At 39.6% G+C, this 20,031-nt stretch overlaps 1 protein-coding gene and 1 long non-coding RNA gene across 3 annotated transcripts in view; both read left to right on the forward strand.

Annotated features, from left to right (window-relative positions):
• LOC114570296 (uncharacterized) lies at window positions 1-5,964 on the forward strand. 2 transcript variants are annotated; one of them, XR_003694483.1, is made up of 5 exons: window positions 1-72; window positions 1,631-1,960; window positions 3,884-3,994; window positions 4,170-4,281; window positions 5,004-5,964. It is a non-coding gene; the product is annotated as an uncharacterized LOC114570296 (long non-coding RNA). The 2 variants fall into 2 exon arrangements; XR_003694484.1 differs by lacking the exon at window positions 1-72 and adding an exon at window positions 90-202.
• Window positions 5,965-7,086: 1,122 nt separating this feature from the next.
• Window positions 7,087-20,031, forward strand: part of mpp3a (MAGUK p55 scaffold protein 3a) — a 27,796-nt gene continuing 14,851 nt past the window's right edge. The window contains exons 1-5 of the mRNA XM_028599995.1: window positions 7,087-7,721; window positions 7,824-7,947; window positions 18,918-18,983; window positions 19,102-19,220; window positions 19,859-19,936. Of these exons, the coding sequence (XP_028455796.1) occupies window positions 18,947-18,983; window positions 19,102-19,220; window positions 19,859-19,936 (234 nt within the window). The 5' untranslated portion in view covers window positions 7,087-7,721; window positions 7,824-7,947; window positions 18,918-18,946. The remainder of the gene's footprint in view (window positions 7,722-7,823; window positions 7,948-18,917; window positions 18,984-19,101; window positions 19,221-19,858; window positions 19,937-20,031) is intronic.

Here is a 20,031-nt window from a genome sequence, read left to right on the forward strand (position 1 = left end):
CTCCACTGGGCAACAGGTGGCGGTAACACGCAAAGACGTGCCTGTGAATATAGAGAAGAAGAAGACCACATGGTAGGAAATGATGGATGCAAACATTTCTAGATATAAAATACTTATAAAATCGGATTAGCAAATGTTTTATGAGGACGGAAATACTTTCCACATGTTTGTTGGACCTCATGGATTAACACAATGTGATTTAGTGAGTAACACTGAATGTTTGTTTACAACAAAACACAGGGCACCTTCAATCAATTAGGCTAAATTATGAATCAATTATACGTTCTTGTATATGATGATAGATGTGTTTTATTCATTTATTTAGGATTGGGGAACATTAACATTAAAAGTTATTGTCTCTTTATGCCTGATTCCTACATTTGTTTATATGGCTACCAAAACTTAATAAAACAGTGCCTGCTGTTCTCAAATTCAAATGTCTAATCTGCTTTTTGCGGTATTCGTTTACAAATGTGTTTGCACATCGCCACTCTCATTTAAGCGGAATAATATGCAAGTGTTGATGCAGTATATTATACATAGGCCTACAGAAGAACCTAAATGAATGGTCACATCATGAATCATAGTGTTAATGAGATAATTATTGGATAGGTTGATGACTTTGACTACGCATTTTACCCAGAAATACCTCATCTCCCTGGCTGCTGTGCAGCACTCAGTCACCCGGAGTGACGAGGTGTTTGAATGCCTTGGAAGTTTTATGATGCTGCTTGTTTAAGACTTGCTGCCAGTGTGTTGGCATTACAGTCCAAGAGCCTGCTCCTCACAGGCTCTGAAAAACTGGGATTTGGTCTGCTTTGCCAGGCCTTAATCCTGGGCACTGGGTCACTGGAACATACTGTGCCTGGCATACAGGGGGCAGATCATCTGCACATGTGTTGTGTTAATTTGTATTTGCATGTATATAGTGAACATGTGTGCATGTGTTTATGTAGCATCCTGATCTGTAGCTTAATGCAAGTTTAAGGACTGGCTTTTAACGCTCGCGTGCATGACAAATTTAAGCAGATCTTAATAAGAAAGACGGAACGTGGTATTTGACTTTGTACATTTAGGAAATCTGGCTCAAGCTGCAATCTCTGTGTGATCTATTTAATCCCCCTGCATTAACAAAACAGAAGTTTTTAGGAGTTGGGATGAAGGACATTGAAGATCATGACCATTCTCTAATGTTTGTCTAAATAAACTCGACTGAAGCTCACTTATTGTTCACACAAACATTGAGTCATGGAGCACCCGAACATTAACGATTTTATAGAATAGGTAATTGGATAAACTACTAATGTTGATTAAGATCTCTGGCTTTGGTACCAATTGCTGATAGGTCTTCTTATAAATTCAAGAGAAAAGTTATATCTTTTGTTAAATTTCCTTCTTTTTACCTTTTAGTAGAGCTCAGTGACATAGAGGCAGATATTATAACCTCAAACTATCTCAAAACCCAGTGTATAACATAAAACATAAATCTGGTGGTAAGAATAAAAACCAAAGCACTATTTTCAAATAACAAGTCAGCAGTTAAATTTAAATGTATAAACTGTGTAAAGAACATAATTCTCCATGAATTTGAATTATACTCTACACTGTAATGGACTCCTCTCTCTGTCAGCCAAGGCAGCGGTTCTCAGCTGTGGAGGAATGCATCGTACTTTGTTCCCATTACCAGCCTTCCAACTCCTGGTTGCTGCAGCACATCCCATCAGCCCTCGGGCTCAGCTGACTGATCGATAGACCACTTAGCGGCCGTGAGCTACACATCCCAGTCATTTGACCTGCTGGAGCTGTGGGAATGGGCACGCAATCCAATAAGCATCGAGCCAATGAGACAAGCGAGCTGGACCGGCAACTTGAGGAACTTCCCCCTCCTTGTTCATCTCAGGATGGGAGGATACAGCACTCTGCAGATCAGGCCTGTTTTAGCTATCGTCACACACTCATGGTGAGAAAAAGATGTGGCTCCTCAGTGAGATATTGATTCTGCCTCCCTCCAAATAAAAAACAATGTCCACTAAAGACATCTAGACATCATCATAGTTCCACAACCCAATTATTCATAACCAGTGTCAATTTATTGTGTACTGAAGTATTTTAAAATACTGTAAAATCTTTTAGCCAGCAACACAAACTCACAAATGAGCCCAGAGCTGGAACCATTAGTCACTTTAATTAGTCACCATCCATTTTGATAATTGTAAAGAGTCAAGAGTTTTCAAGCAAAGATTTCAAACATTTGCTAGTACCATCTTCTTAAATGTGTTTAATAACATTATAAATTAATTACAGCATTGCATGATATGTGAATATGTGATCTCGGGTTTTGGGAAAAAGGATGGACATTTCCCACCAAAATGTCATTAAATCAAGAAAATAATCAGATTTATCGAAAATTCTAATAATTGTTAGCAGTCCAACATATAAATATAACAGGAATAAGGCTACTATGACAAGTTCCTAATATGCGTTAGAAAAATGTGACTCAGAAATCAAGTTTCCCCGGCAAGAAGTAACTCAAAACATGAAAGAACTCGGCCAATTATTATACATGACAATATTATATAGTGTTGTGGTCTAGTGAAAACCATTTTCTTGCAGATTTGGTGCTTTTTCAAGCTAAATCGGAGGATATTATATAGGCTTTGTTTTGGAACATCAGAACGAAAACGACAAAAGATTAGAGACTTTTTTTTTTTTTTTACTGCAGCAGATGTAGACAATAGTTTGAAAACACCTAATCCACGATTACAAACAAAGCAATGTAATAAATTATTGCCAAAAAGCCCATAGAGGAAGCTGAAACGACCTGCTTTACTATTTTACTGCTGTGAATAAGTGGGAATACGCCTCTTTTGCTCTCTCTGCCTTTTTCTTCCTCGGCTTTCTCTCCCTCCCTTCTTCTGTCTCTATTAAGTCAGACAGAGGGCTGTAATTCACTTCCACTAATGCTGCTCTGCAGCAGCCAGTGAGGTACATAAAATTATGAAACATTTCCCAGCAACCTTATACATTTCAACGAACTGACCAATAATAATAAAAAAAAAACCTACACAGTCTTCATAGGCCTTACACCTTCTTGGTAGAATTATAACCGAATATGTATTGAAGGGTAAAGCCATTTGAACTTGGCTTACCAATCATTTTTGTGATGACATACAGTTTATTCAACCTTTTAGACTGACATGAATCCTTCATATATAGTAAATGAAGTAATTTTAAAACTGTGTTAATAACATTAAAATATGACTTTTTACTGTAAGAGAGGAAGACAAATGTGTTTTTATCTCTGTGGTTGTTTTGCATTTCTTTGTTGTAATTTAGAATCTCTTTGTGGTTGTTTTGCGTCTTTGTAGTCGTTTTGTGTCTCTTTGTGATCAATATGTGTCTCCCTGTAGTCGTTTTGCATTTTGTGTAGTCGTTTTGCCTCTTTATGGCTGTTTTTGCGTATCTTTGTCATTTTGCGTCTCCTTGTAATTGTTTTGTATCTCTTTGTATTAGTTATGTATCTTTTTGTGGTCGTTTTGTGTCTCCAGGGGTCGTTTTGTGTCTCTGCGGTCGTTTTGTGTCTCTTTGTGGTGATTGACTTTGCAATGAGAAATCAGCCACTTCATACAAAGGTTCTAATACTAACAATACCTTCCGCCTCTGATAGGGGAGGCACCACCCCTGGCTCTGCCCCTGCTCGGTGGGGCCGCCTGACACTCTTGTTCGGAAAATATAATAAATTATGTGAAGTCAGAAGCATGCTAAACGGTATCAAGAATATAGACTCATTCTTGTTTTTGATACCTTACTTCACTTTACTCTCTGTAATTTGATTGCCTACAACCTGATTTGTTATCCTCCCATCTCCACCTCATGATCTCAGACGGTGAGGAGGAGGGAGCAGTTGGAGGCCTTGGAGGAGTCTGAGTGCCAGCAGATAATGCAGTGAGGCCAGACAGACAATCATATTGATGACTCCTGTAGGCTGAGAATGGTGAGAAAGTTGTGGCGCCAGGTAGACATTAGTCTGAGAGAGAACATTAAGCCTCTTACTTTCAGACAAACGGTAACGATCAGATGAAAGGGACAACATTAAATATGATTACAGTTAATATCATACAAAGAGGTGATGCCTTCTTCTCTCTCTGTTATTCCTCCCCCACTTGCAGGTCCAGCTGACCCCTAAAAATACACAAAAACGTGTGGCGGATAAAACAGCAGGAACACCTTACAGTCAAATCAACATGATGGGACTCAAGTAAACTCAGCAGAGGCTGATCTGTGAGTTTTCTTTCCTTTATCAAAGTATAGATTGACCTGAACGATAACTGCACGTTATGAGATACTTCCCTTAATGCAATTTAATTATGAAGCTTAAAGTGACATTTCTTTCCAGACACTTCTTGTACACGTCATGAGTGAGCAGAGACTTTAACTGTCTTGCTTGTGGAGAATTTGTTCTTGTTAGACGCGTGGCTGCTGATGCACTAACTGGCGGTCACTGTCATTAAAGAGCTTCTCTAAGGAGTAGAATAAATTGCCTAGGATGAAAAAAACAATCTGAAGAGTAGCCAGTGTATCCTCTAAAAGGCTATTATCTTTTTATCAGTCCTAAAAACAATATTGTCTAATAGCGCCTTTAATTTGGCTCACCAACTACATTTGTTTTTGGCATTTTCCCATTATGAGAACATGTTTAGGCACATTTTGTCTATTGCACTTTCTATAGAGAATACAATGCTTTATGCTCTCTGAATGGGCATAAAGCTGTATCACAGAATGGAGTTTATTCTGTACACGAGCAGATGATAGCAGTTCCCCAGTATCTTAAGTACATTATCTTTTATTTGAGTTCTGCGCTGTTATGTTTTACAAAAATAATTGTCCCGACTCTATGATATGAGCACAATAAAGAGTGCAGAAGAAAAAAAACGTTTTGGGATTTTTTATTTTTTTTAGCACAAAATCTTTACATTTCTGTTTTGTTCTCACTCTGCTTACAGGATGAATGACAGAAGAGATGCCAGAGGGACTGACGTGAAAGAAAGTAAATGAGGCAGACTTACTTCACTAAGGGCCATGTCTGGCTTCTGCTGGGCTTTTAATAGTAAGTAAACACTTGGCTTTATCATTCTGCGATACAGCATTATTTTGTAGTACAACACATCTGCAGAATAATGGCTCCCAGAATCTCCTGCATGTGCCCTATTATTTGATGTCGGCTGCTCCGTCCCTCTGGAGCAGACTGAACACACACAGACCCAGATAATGACCTATATGTGGGGCCAGAAGACCGCTTCGACCTCCTGCTCCCCCCCCTCACCATGGGCATCAGGTCGGCCTTTGCTGCTCCCCTGAGGAAATTGTTAGCAGATGCCTCTGAATCAATTTGGCCAAAGACCCATAACAACCTCTGCTGTAATTAGTGGGGATGTTTGGAGTGTAGATACTCCCTCTGTAGTAAAACAATAAGAAAATGTAGTCATACTTATATGTTGTCACAATCTCTAGATGAATAGTGAAAATCTGACTTCCAATATACTACACTGTAAGACCACTAGTTGGCAATCATCAATAAGAAAATCAACTACCGGTAAAAACAAATGCATAAAAATACTGACAAAGCATAACACATAATTTCCGTGTTATTTTTAAGAATTTGTGCAATTAGAGAAGATTAGTACTTTGATATTTTTTTACTAAATGTTTAACATCTATATATATGACTATTTTTAGGTCCTGAGCACAACTATGTAACAAAGTATTGTTACATTGCCCACAAAGACATTACCTGACCAGTTTGGAACACTGACTTGACCTTATTTTACCTTTTGATCTGACTCAAGCATATGCACATACACCAGTATGAAGAATAACACATTTCATCTGTCTGCATGTTCAGGGCATTTTTCTGCGAGCAGCTTATTTTTATCCTAAGGGAGGGGAGGGCGGGCACCCAGGCACAAAGACAGACTGGAAACACCCACAATTTGTGTGTGTGTGTGTGTGTGTGTGTGTGTGTGTGTGTGTGTGTGTGTGTGTGTGTGTGTGTGTGTGTGTGTGTGTGTGTGTGTGTGTGTGTGTGTGTGTGTGTGTGTGTGTGTGTGTGAGTGTGTGTGAGAGTGTGTGTGTGAGTGTGTGTGAGAGTGTGTGTGAGAGTGTGAGAGTGAGTGACCCGCTGCATGAGCTACAAACGGGGAGACAAAGAGCGAGCAGCCGCTCCATAGATGGAGGTGGGCTGTCACACCCTTAGCTTCAGTCCTGCCAGGCTCAGGGGGGAGGGGAACTCTCTATCAGAGGCAGCCAATCAGATCCAATTAGCCACCACAACATGTTGGAGTGGAGTTAAGCTACAGCTTTTGCTTCAACAGTGGTTACCATATCTACAGCATCTTCTAGACCCACTTTGTGCCTCTATTATCATTACATTGGAGTTACAGAGCTAACAATCTGTTTTTCTAAAAGGTAAACCCTGGAGATATTTGAAAAACCAGGAAGGTAATTTCAGTTTTTAACCATTTGAATAAAAATATCAACAATGCAACTGTATTCCCGAATCCACACAAAGAGCAGCAGAACAAGCTTTAAACACAATTATCTATTATCACCTTGTAAAGTTGATTTGGCGAAGGTGTTGGCAAACCTTTGCCCATTTACACATTGTAAAGACACAGAGCAATGTTAGCTTTCATGTTGAGTTGTGTTTCTGTCCACCTGACAAATTTAAGTCCAACGTTCACTCTCTTTGTAGCTCTGTTTTAGTCTCCACCAACTCCTGAGAAGCAATATCTGTCTCTTTAGCTGATAAATGCTAATAACGCTTGTTACTTTCACTTGCTAACTAATCTCTAACTTTGTCTGACTGCTCTTTGGTGCTGGCAGGTATTGTACAGTGGGGTTATCATTAAAAATAGCTGCCTACTGCAGCCGAAAAGAGAGCATTGAGGGTGAACAAAAACAGTAAATCGCAGATTTTGATCCGGCCCGCATATCAATTTAGGTTCACTATAGACTTTGACCCAAGTAGGTTTTTTTTTTAGCTTTTTTCAATGTTTTTTTCCTACCTTTTTGCCACTTTCTGCATTGTTTTTGTTGCTTTTTTCAACTTTTTGTTGTTTTTTCTTTGAGGGCTAAATTACTTTTTTTGCTAACTTTTTATGTTGACCAAGCTGTAATTGAGAAGATTATATGAGACATGCAATAATGCAATAAAAGATGCTTGACTTTTACGATGAAATAATAGCATGTGAATAACATGTCTGGCCCTAGATGTGATTCTTTTTTTCCAGCATGGCCCTTCGTGGAATTGAGTTTGACACTCCTGCTCTAGGGTTTTTCTTTTCTGAATAAAACAAATGCTAAACTCTGTAATTTGAATTTAATGAAAAACACATGAGGTGCTCAAACTGGGGCTACAGCATCTTATAAGCAGCAAAATACAAAATACCAGCCCTTCTATAAAATTCTTCATCCACTGATGTTAGGCCAGAGAGAGAATCAGAGATTTAAAGGGAGGAGGCTGGTTTGGGGAGGGGCTGAGAGAGGGAGAAAGAGTAGAAGAGGCGGACACTCAGCGGCAGCAGGTTTGTAAGAGCAGCAGAACGGAGGAGGAGGAGGAGGAAGAAGGAAGGAAGGAGGAGGAATCGGAGCGAGAGAAACAGTGTGGCTGCAGTCAGGAGGGACACAAACACCGAGAGAGGAGGAGACAGAGAGAAGAGAAGGTAAGAAGGCCACATTTGTCTTTTTAACGCCTTTGTTTCCAGTGTGAACACGAGGTATCCGATGCTCTGCTGTCCATTGTGTTTTCTTCCTTGCTCTGCTAGCTGATGGCATGCTGTATGTGGGGAGAGCAGAGTGCCGTAGCACTGCAGAGTGATGCAGAGAGATGGAGGAGAGAGAACGAGGGAGGGATGGAGGGCCAGCATTATTCTCTACAGACATGAGGAAGTAAGAATAGAGAGAATAAAAGGAGGGGAAACTGAGGGAAATAAACATCTGCCTGTGCTTTGCTGTGTAGAAGTGAGAGGGTGGGTGTATGGGGATTGGGGAGGGGGGCGTAGCATTTCAGTGACAATGTGCTGGAGTGTGTCAGCTGTTAAAATGTGCAGCTTTCCCTCCATGTTGGAGATGATATAAGTTTCTGTCAGACCACACCCTCTGAGACTATATGATGGGTCATTTTGTGGTTGCATCGGTGTGAGCCTGGGAAATGTGTGCGTGTGTGAAAGGCATGTTGAAAGCTGGCAAAACATGCTTAGTGTTGCCTTCCATTACTGTAAGGGCAGTGGATTAGCTGTGTGTGAGTGGTGTTCATTCTTGAGGCGGCGAGGAGTTGAGCCAAGGCGCTCTATCTTGTACTGACCAGGATGACTCTCAGCTGTGTGTGTGTGTGTGTGTGTGTGTGTGTGTGTGTGTGTGTGTGTGTGTGTGTGTGTGTGTGTGTGTGTGTGTGTGTGTGTGTGTGTGTGTGTGTGTGTGTGTGTGTGTGTGTGTGTGTGTGTGTGTACATAAGTAGATATACTGTCCACTAGTGTGTTTATGTGCCAGTGTTGTGTCAGTACATGCATGTAAAAAAGGTGCACAAGGTTGCAGTGGTAAATACTCATCCAGCCTTCTGCTCCTGGCATCAATTCTACATACATACATACAGAAATATATGTATAATGTAATATCCTCCACCATATTGTAAAAGCATGCAGCTCAGAATGGGATTGTATGGTCCTGAAGGAGGGACAGGAACAGGGTCGACCCTCGTCATCAGGCAAAGTAAAATAGTCTCTGAAAGGCAGCCTGCTTAGAACAGCTTGATCAAGCATTTGTTGTTTTACCGTGTTGATGCCAAGGCATTTTTCACAGGATTGTAGACAATGCATTTTCATGAAGAGCTGTTATGACTGAGAGGGTGTTTTTGATGATCCCTATACCCATACAGGCAATCACCATAACCGCGGCAGATGGTTTTTTGTTGAAATATCTTTTAGAAATACATAGATGGCTGAGGCATATTCTAGCAGCGCATAAACAACAGAGTGTCCTTGGCATCAGACGTTTCCCCAAAATGACATATGTTTACATTCAAGTGACAAAACCCGCAAGTGACTGTAGTGAATATGATAGAAGCTAAGGAGGAAGTCAGGTGATGGTATCTATACTATGTTCCTGCAATAGAGAAAGCTGTAGTTTCATGACTGCATTTTTATGACCTTAGTTACCACAAGAAACTGGTCAACACTTAAGTTAACAGCTAGCCAGATATGCAGGGTTAAGATTAGGGTTAGGTTAAAAGACACGGAATACTAGTGTCCTAGAAATATGGTCCTGAAACTGCAGCTTCCTTTAAAGCAGGAACATGCTACTTGATCGGCATCAACATATTTTACTTGCACACTGGAGACTGCTGTTTGTTTCCTGTTTCAAACCAACAGACATTGTTTTTTAAGCATTACCATGATCGTCCCCTAACCTTAGTGAAGTAGTTGTTTAAACCCAACCCATGGCCTTTCCCAAAACGTAATCAAGTAATTTTTGTGCATAGACCTAACTAAACCTTTACCATTGTGTAGTCATCATAAAATGGATTTGTAGCAGTTTTTGGAAGCAACCTATAAATGCTGTCATTTTGCCGATACAGGCATCAGATCAGAAATGTGTCGTTCTGGAGGGCGGTTACAAGCATATTCTGTTGTTTTAATTTGGAAGACACACAATGGTACCAGCAGCACTACACTTTGATGACGAACCCTTGTTCCTAATGGAAACACAGTGTGAGAGAAAGCATTGTTAAGAATTACTTCTAATTTGGTTTCCAGATCTCTAAGAGAGAAATACACAGTGGTTGTCTGTGTTTCCACCTATGGGTGTGCATGCCCCTTTTTTTCTTCAAAAAATTCTCAACTGTATTGACAACATTGAATGATAATAAGTGCTTTTCAAAAATGAGTCATTTGAGGTTTGTTTTTTTTTATCTTCCATCTCTGTGATTAAGTTCTGGTCAAGGTTGGGCAACTAAAAGTGCTTTGTTAAGGTTAGGAAAAGATCACCTTTCACCAGCAATTTTGACTGTTACTGTAGTTTGTAGTAGTAGATGTGAACCCCAGCCTCTTTTATGCTATCCATTCCATCTTGCCACATACCCCCTGGCAACTGCAGAAGTAGCCCTTGGGGTACAAGTACCTTCACTTAATTATTCAATTGACAGAAAATTGTATCAGCAACTATTTTCATTATCATTTAATCATTTAAAGAATCAAGTTGGTTCTAGGCCAGCAAATATTTATTCTTATTATTAATGATTATTCATCAAGAGCAAAATCTCAGAAAATTGTGGAAAATGTCCAACTTCAAAGATATTCGATTTACAAATAAATAAAACCGAGAACAGGAGCTAATCCTCACAATGGAGAATCTGAATCCCTATAGTGTTTGATATTTTTACTTGATAAAGAACTTCAGGAATTTAAGTTCTTATTAGATAAGGCATCAAAGAGACTCTGGGAGGTGGCTGGGTTAGCTCAGTTGGTAGAGCAGGCGCATATATATATACATACATACATACATACATACATACATACATACATACATACATACATACATACATACATACATACATACATACAATACAGGCCAAAAGTTTGGACACACCTCATTCAATGTGTTTCCTTTTTATTTTCATGACTATTTACATTGTAGATTCTCACTGAAGGCATCAAAACTATGAATGAACACATATGGAATTATGTACTTAACAAAAAAGTGTGAAATGTCTTATATTTTAGATTCATCAAAGTAGCCCCCCTTTGCTTTTTTATTAATAAGGGAAATAATGCCACTAATTAACCCTGACAAAGCACACCTGTGAAGTGAAAACTATTTCAGGTGACTACCTCATGAAGCTCACTGAGAGAACACCAAGGGTTTGCAGAGTTATCAAAAAAGCAAAGGGTGTTCATGTATAGTTTTGATGCCTTCAGTGAGAATCTACAATATGAGAGAGAGAGAGAGAGAGAGAGAGATGCCCCGACCTGGACAATCTAGCTGTCCTTTCCATTAAAGGCTGAAATGCCCAAAAAAAAAAGACTCTGGGAGACCTGTGTGTTGATTGCTGTGAGGGCTGACCGATGCCCTGCGGACGTCACACCACCTCCAGGGCTCTTGAGTGAACAGCAGAAAAATAAAGCTTATGCGAATGTGACAAAGAAAAAGATTAATCTGGTTCAAAAAGACTGCATATAGAAGGGGTCTGAAAAGAAAGAGGATGAAGTCTGTTGGTTGTGTGTTAATGCGAGTTGAGTACTGTAAGTCCAAACTATTTATCTATGGATTAATGTGCACATCAAATGTGGATGAACAACACTGCGAATTACATTCAGTGTTATTTTGGTTTACAAATCTCTTATTTAACACGGGATCATGTTATTAATGCAGTGACAGAGGCTGATCCGTCTGATTTTCAGCCAAATGTGTCTAGATGAACGTTATATGACGAAGGCTGTTATCTGGTTATCAGCTGACTTCTTCTGACCTCACCGGGGCTCCGTCATGTTTCTGTGATCTGCAGCTAAGCTCGTAACTAGATTTGATCGGAAAATGTCTCCATAAAAAAGTGTGATGTGTGACTCTATTTCTGGATCAGTGACATTTTGGTGATTTGATGTTTGTAGTCGTGTTTTTGCAGTGATGTGAGATGGCAGAAGTGTGGTGCTTTCTGAAGGCCTTAGTGAGCTTGTGAGCCAGGAGCATCTGTTCATAGTTTTATAGGGGAAGTCAGAGGGGTACAGATTAAGCATTGCACTCCCATAATATTGTTGGACTCATGATGGACAATTTAAAACAAAGGATCAAAATCTTTGCAGCAAAATCAAAGGTTTTGTCTATTTTATTCCACACATTCTTCTTCCTTATCTTAACTGGTGAGGTATTCACATTCATTACTCAAGTAAAGGTATAGATAATAGGGTTTGAAAAGATTTCTGTAGAAGTTGAAGTATCAACTCAAGCTTTTTACTCAAGTAAAAGTGTAAAAGTACTGGTTTCAAAACTACTTAAAGTATAAAAGTAAAAGTAATGTAAGGGGACGCCCAGATAGCTCAGTTGGTAGAGCGGGCGCCCATATATAGAGGTTTACTCCTCGACGCAGCGGGCCCGTGTTCGGCTCCGACCTGCGGCCGTTTGCTGCATGTCATTCCCCCTCTCTCTCCCCTTTCATGTCTTCATCTGTCCTGTCAATTAAAGGACTAAAATGCCCAAAAAATTATCTTTAAAAAAAAATAAATGAAAGGGGGAAAAATGCCATTAAGGACAAAAGCTTAGGCTGCCCCACAGGGGCCTATAGTGCACTACCCCACCTCCACAAAAAAAAATTATTCTAAAGGCCATAATGATAATGTTATATTAAAATCATACCTACAAACTCAGAAGGGCTGAAAAAGGTGACACATCTGTTTTTCAGACAACGGCAGCTACAGTCTCGTGTTAGAATCCTCTACAGTGAAATACAGACAGACTGACTTTTACACCGTTTAGCTGTCAGCATTTTAACTGTGTTTAATCCAGCTACTAGCTAACGGTAGGCTAACCTGGTTACCTGCTGTCAAGTGTAGTGTTAACTAGCGTCCCGTGTGGCAATGTTTCAGTTCCCTGTAACGTCCGTTTTCGGAGCATCAGAGAGAAGCGCAGGCATTTAAGTGGCACCTAAATAAGGCACCGAAATCCACGTTGCTATTCGGTCCGGTAGATAACGGTCGTTAAGACAACAGTGCCGTATTAGCACCGGGTCTGTGCAGGTGGGATGGATTGCGTACAAACCGATAGGGTGTCTAAATGGTATATGTTTATACTTCTCATCCAACCCCAATCAAATTCACTCTATCCGGATGACGCAATTTATCTGGATAGTTTTTTGTGTGTGTGTGTTTTTTTGAACGATGACAAGTCGGAATGAAAACAAGCCGAACTGAAATAGGAGTAACGAGGCTATTTTTAAAATGTAAGGAGTAGAAAGTACAGATAATTGCGTGAAAATGTAAGGAGTAGAAGTAAAAAGTATGCTGTAAAATAATTTTTTCCAGTAAAGTATAGATACCCAAAATTTCTACTTAAGTAAGGTAACAAAGTCTTTGTACTTCGTTACTTGACACCTCTGGTGGCTATATTACCCACAATGCAACTCTAACACTGACAGTTTGGTCCAAGATTCAGGTGTGTTATATTATTAGCGGCTAATATAGTCTTGAGCTGCTAGCCTCAAGCGGAGATGAGGAGCAGGCTACAGAGGTCTGGTGGGCTCATTTCTTTCTAACACCACCCCCCTTAAGTATTTTTTTTTTCAAACTAACATTCATCAGCCAAAGGCATTTAAACAACTTTCTTCATATATGCAGTAGTACTTCTTAAGACCTTTAAACAGACTTTGATGTGTACAATCGATCGAGTTAATTTCAATAGAATTATTACAGCAATCAGTGCATTTGTTCGTAAATCTATGTCAAGCTTATGTGTAGATTTTAAACTTTGGTATTCTTTGGCAAAACATTTGCATTGCTGATTCATTTCAAACTGTCTTGACAGTGCTGAACTTTATGGGAACTAACAATTTTTATTTTTTATCCCATACAATTTCATATAACCCTGCTCCGCCACACTTAAAACTCCTCTAGAGCTTTGCATTGTTTGTACAAACTACTCCTGTCTCATGTGTAACATGTATATGTATAACATTGTGTGTGTGTGTGTGTGTGTGTGTGTGTGTGTGTGTGTGTGTGTGTGTGTGTGTGTGTGTGTGTGTGTGTGTGTGTGTGTGTGTGTATCTATATCTATCTATATCTATCTATCTATCTCTCAGGTAGTGGCTGAGAGCACAGATGGTCACTATGTCATCAATGTTTGATGCAAAGGCTAGTGTATGAGGTTTCATATTGACAGAAAATTATAAGGTGTGAAAATTCAGGCGTTCATCAAATTGTGACTTTGGAAAATCTCTGCAGATTTTTCAAATGTGATACTTGAATAAATTAAATAAACTTTTTTTTTTTCTCAATGAAAAGAATCACACTCCGACCTCAAAACTATATTCTTTTGATCCTAGCCCCCCCATGGGTACCACTTAGAGGTGGTCCCACAATGCCTTTCTCTGATGACCTCACCACGTTGATGTAAAGCAGCTTACAGGATGATGTCATTCTCCCAGGACTGTTAACTGACTCAACTGCTGCAGAGGGACATGTAATGAACCCCACAATTTGGATTGTTGAAAAGCTGCAGTTTCTAAATGCCTACAGTTAATTATTCAGAAAAATATATAATTTGGCTGCAGTTTTGAGCTAATCTTACATTAATTAACTTATTGTTTTCTTTTCAATGGCTTTTGTATTCTTCATGCTGATTTTGACAGCGTTGTTGGTGATATCTTAACCCTTAAGTTGCAATTGAATTCTTAAAGGTGCCCTGCCACATGTATTTCATTACTTTGTGGTAATGTCTGAAGTTCTACCATGGACTCTGTAACATTATTTGTGGAAAAATGCTTTGGTTACCTTGTTTCAAGCCTTTCTAGCATGGTATAGAAAGCCTACAGGAAGACTTGGCTCGATTTGTGCCAGTTCTCATTAATATTCAACAAGCTAAGCTGCTTGACTCTGATTGGCTAACAGCTAGCCAATGTACCCATGGATGAACGGACACCTATCACTTGAAAATTTAAACATGTTTCTTCTCAGACAGTTATAAGAATTTCTTTCCTATGATTTCTAAGTGGATTTATGGAAGTTTATTTGCAATATACTAATAAAAAAACCACACATACAATACATTTAGAAAATGTGTTGACAATGTTTTTGACTAAAATTGGGATAATAAATGTGACTTCAATTGGCCTTTAATAGGTTTTAGAAATAAAGAAGAAAACTTGAAATGAAACTGTGTTAAAGAAAGAAAGAAATCTAATGAAAAGTCCATACCTTTTTAATAACATTGCATTTCTGTACAGTCCTCCGATTATGAAGAAGACCAATCTGTTCACACTATGGCATTACATCTTTATTTGCCCATTAATTCTTCTCTACTGCAAATTTCCCAGTATGTGTGGGAGGAGATGTGGGGGAACTTTTAAAGGGTATCTTTGCTGAAGATGGTCATTGGTGACATACAATTGAAATGTGAATATTAATATACAGAGTGACGCACTTTACCATTCACCGAGAGACGCTGTATTGATAACATTGTTTTTTTCCCCTCCTCTCCGTGTTAAATACAGTGAGGTTATATGGAGAAAATCCCAGCTGATACACTTGAGAATAAAGAGACTTTCTCTTCTGTGTTTCCACTGATTCTGCTGACAGAACGAAAAAAAGAACAAGCGCTGCTTCCCTCTCCGTTTTCTCCTTATCCCTCTTTCTGGCTCTGTAATATCCTCTCTGTCCATTATTCATGAGCTCATTGCTGTCTCTGTCTGTCTCTGCTGAGGTTAATCATATTCTGATTATGTACCATCAAAGCACATGATACGTTTTAGAAATCCTGTAGGATGAAGGAGAAAACTGCAATCTTGCAGTATAGATACGGTACATACTGCAGGTTTTCTAATGAACAAGCTCCTAAAGCTCATTCGTCCGCACGTACCAAAACGATCTTTTTTTTACCCGTCTTCCCTGGATTAGTTTAAAGAATAGTTGCGTCCAAACGAATCCATTTGTTAATGACTCAACACGCTACTTCATATTCCAGGCCTATAGGTGGCGCTGTTTCTGCTACAGAAATTCACAAAAAACAGAAGAAGAGCATAGTCACTTCCACTTCCCATCATAACATGACTAGCTAGATTATAACATTCTCTTAATACATCCATGGACTATAATAACTTTCACCACTGCTCATTTTATAAAGGCCGCCGCAAGAAAACGTGTCTTGTTTACATTGTGTAATATGCTGTTGGATTGCTTTTTATTTTGCATGATTGCAGCGCGCTAGTAGCGAGCTAACGTTAGCTAGCTCTAACATCGGCAGTCAAACAAACATCAATGATCCATGAATGATGTCTTTTTAATAATCTATGCGTTTTTCTTGCAGTAGCCTTTCTACAATAAGCCGTGGTAAAAGTTACTATAATCCATTCAAGTCTGATAAGCAGACAGATTAGCTAGCTAGTTGATGAATTGTCAACTTCCACTTTATAAACAGATAGCCATAGCAGCTAACGTTACTTCGCTGCTGGAGCGGTCAGCTACTTTAGCGATGTTTAACGTTAGCTACATAACGTTAGCAATATATCTTGTGTAGAATCCAGAGGGAAGGGTCAGGGAGCAGATACACAGTATTTAGATGAAGTGAGCTGGTTTGACCATGGAGATGGGATATGCTCGCTTAGCTTCACCGCAGTTGTGTGCGTCAGCGGCCGTGGGAGAGGGTGTAAAAGAGGGGTGTAGCAATGACATCATCAATACGGATCCGTATTTACCATCCATATGAAGCCAAACGAGAGCCATTTTCGGATTTTTTCACCCTGAGACCAGGTTTCAAAAAAGTGCGTTTTCAGGCAGTGCGTTTGCAGGATTCGTCTGGACGGAAGGCCCAAACGATGCAAAACATCTGCGTTTGCACAAAAAAACGTTTCCGTGTGGACGGCCCCAAAACATACTAATTGCAACATTTTGCCTTTAGGATGCCATTTATGTAGGAACTCCTGCTTTTCTCCCACTCATCGGTGAAGGTTCCCACCCCAGTTCCTGTCACTCATGTCTGTTCATTCTGCTCTTCCGACTTCTCTTCCCCCGTTTGTTTAGTTTGTCTGCATTTCTAATCCCAGACAGGCTATTCCCCACCTGTCCTCTAGCTGCCACTGCGGAGTCTGTCTGCACATCTGCTTCATTTGTTTTCAGCCTTGTTCTTATTCTGGCCTGTCTTAGCCGTTTTGTCTTGTACCTGATCTCACTGACCTCGGGTTGCTGACTACAAGCTGCTTCTATCCCACTGATTTACACCTGTTTCTCTAGTCTGCACATTAGTCCATAGCTTGTAATAAGCCAGTTTAGTGATGCATTGATGTTTTTTTGTCATCAGATGGGGAAGCGTAACCTTGATTATCATCTCATCAGTTGGGAGTGTGTATCTATGTTCCCAGGGTCCTATGTTCCCCATCTTAATATCATCTTAATACCACACATTAAGGATACCTTTTCAAAGGGTTTAAGTTCTCAGTAATGTTTTTCTCTAGGTTTAAATGTTCAGTGTATTTCCCTGGTCCAATATGTTAAGATCACCCACCTACAGCTTATAGCCTCCTTATGTTATACTCTTTGAAACCTATGCCCTCAAATTTGTGGGCAAGACAGTTTTCTTGCCTTTAGAAATTATTACAGTGGCTGAACAGCTTTTTACCATTCAAAATGCATTTGAATCATCCATATCCCTTTTTTTTTTTTTTTTTTTGCAATTTGAACTGCGAAGCTAGCCCTAACCAAACTCTTACAAAGTTAGTTTACATCAAGAGACATAGGATCCTGGAAACCTAGGGAGGACCCCCGTTGGTTGTTAGGCTCACTGTCTTTTTCTGTATCAACCAGTCAGTGTTTCTAGATTGAATGGATATGTTCCTGAAGTAATTGCTCAAAACGTTTGTAAAAATAATTAAGGATATAAAGTCTACAGTCTCTGTGGAAGGTAATACACCAAGACAAGATGCATCATCATGGCAGGCCTCCATGGGGTGACAGTAACACAAACAACCCTGTACTTATCTTCATAAAGCTTATGTTTATTTTACACATACAAAACTGACGAGCACAATACTGCTAGACAGGTTAAGCCTCTCTTCTAAACAGTCTGAATACATTTTCTGTCAATATTTTAGTAAATACATCAATGCTGTATGATTATGTAACAATATATAGATTTCATATCTTTGAAAGATGATCTTAAAAATGCCCATATTTACCTTCTTCTTTACTTACATGTTTCCGGACACAACCAAAAGAATCCCCACTGGGTGGAAAGTCACACTCTCTGACACCCCTGCCACGTCCACAACATTATTGTAAACCCATACTGTTTATTTTTTAACGAGCGGTTTATTGCAGCTTTGTTGTGTTTTTTTGGTTTTGCTGCATTTTTCTGCTGTTTTGTTATTGGATCATAGCATGATATGATGGAGTCTGTGGTTTACGTGATTGACTTGCGTTTCCAGTGGCAGGAAGAATGGCGATATTGAGTGGAGAGACAGGGGAATTTATCGGTATGGGCTCAATAATCTAGTAGTCTGTGCAGTACTTCAGCCGACTGTATCTTTGAGTAGATGGGTCAGCATATGAATCTAGATATAGAAAGAAAGTTATTGCGTAGTATTTACTGCAAAAAAAATCTCTTCACATGTCAGTTAGTCCGTTACGGAGGCCTAATATGATTTTCTGAGATGGCATACATCCTACAGATTGAGTTGTCTGTTATAGAGAAAGCCTCATCTCGGTTATATCAGTGTTTTCATCAGCTTTCATCAGTTAGACTTGTGTGACACAGTGCTTTGGCTCTTTCATACAGGTTTATGCCAAATATCCCACTCTCCTGCTCTCTTACACACCAACACAGAGCTCACAGGGCCTGGTGAGACTCAGTGTGATTAATAGTACCAGCAGTGGCTGTTTATCTTGCTAGTATGGCTCTATAATGCCAGCAGACTTACACGCATACACACCTACACATTCAGATGAGGTAATTTCACTGCAAAATGGAAAAATGCAACCTGGATTTACAGCATGAAGCCTACAAGGAGATGATATACAGCTATAAATACTGCACATGGGTCTCCGGATGCCTTTACATCACTTGTACACGCTCACAAAAACACAATTACCCTTTTCTTTTTTTGCTTTTTGTGAGAATAGCATCATCTGTATGGAAATGTTGATAATTTTTCTTTTTTTGCCTCCCAGGTTTCCTCCCCTCCTCACCTCACTGACCCATGAAAGAAGCCATGCCGGTTCTCACAGCAGGAGCGGGTGAGATAAGTTAGCACAGATGCTTCACACATACTGTCCCATACTGCCTGAAGCTTACTGTGCTCCATCTGTTCACGTTAATGTACGTGCTGGTTTTTCTTATTCCTCTCCTTTGTAGGGCTACATGAAACGTTGGCCCTGCTGACCTCTCAGCTGCGGCCCGATGCCAATCACAAAGAGGACATGGTCTTCCTCAAAGATGTCTTCAGTGAGAGGAGCTTGGGATACCTCATGAAGGTGAGGAACTCTTATTATGATTTCATGAATAACCTCATTATGTACATGTAGATGTAATATGCAGCTATGTGCTGTTGAATTTATGTACACTAGTCGTCTTTGGCATTAGAAAAGACAACCAATAGACAGTTACCCACCGATATGATAGCAGGCAACTACGTATATGACAATCCAGGATACTTTAAGAAGAACAACAAACGTATATTCTAGTTTACAAATAAAAACCAAAAGAATATAGCTGAGTTCATCCACTGTGCACACAAATGTAGTGTCCTACAGTAGTTTAAGATAATTAGATTACCTCTACCAAGGAGGTACGTTTGAATCTCATTTTTATCTTTTTATCACTTAGCAGGATATCTCAAAAACAGATAATTTCAGTGATATTGGTAGGTTAGCTCAAGGGCCAAAGAACAGATAAGAAGAAGAAGAAGACTGCTAGCTAGTAAACATGGATGAAAACAATGCAGGATTTGTCAGACCTCAAGGATTTTGGTGAGAAACACTAAATATAAACAAGACTTTCGTTTGTTTACAAGAAAACTCCTAAAGGGGTTTTAACCTTCAGCTTTTTACCCAAAACTGCATTCCTTTTTGAAACTCTCCCCTCTAATAAACTACATGTGTTTGTGTTACAGATTCATGAGAAGCTGAGACAGTATGAGAGACAGAGTCCAACACCCGTCCTCCACAATGCCTCTTTGCTGGCAGAGGATGTAAGTTCAACACACACACACACACACACACACACACACACACACACACCCTAAATTACCTTTCCACTTGGGCACAGCAGTCAGCCACAATGAGT

This window comes from Perca flavescens, chromosome 15 (assembly GCF_004354835.1).
Source record: "Perca flavescens isolate YP-PL-M2 chromosome 15, PFLA_1.0, whole genome shotgun sequence".
In the NCBI taxonomy this organism is placed as follows: Eukaryota; Metazoa; Chordata; class Actinopteri; order Perciformes; family Percidae; genus Perca; species Perca flavescens.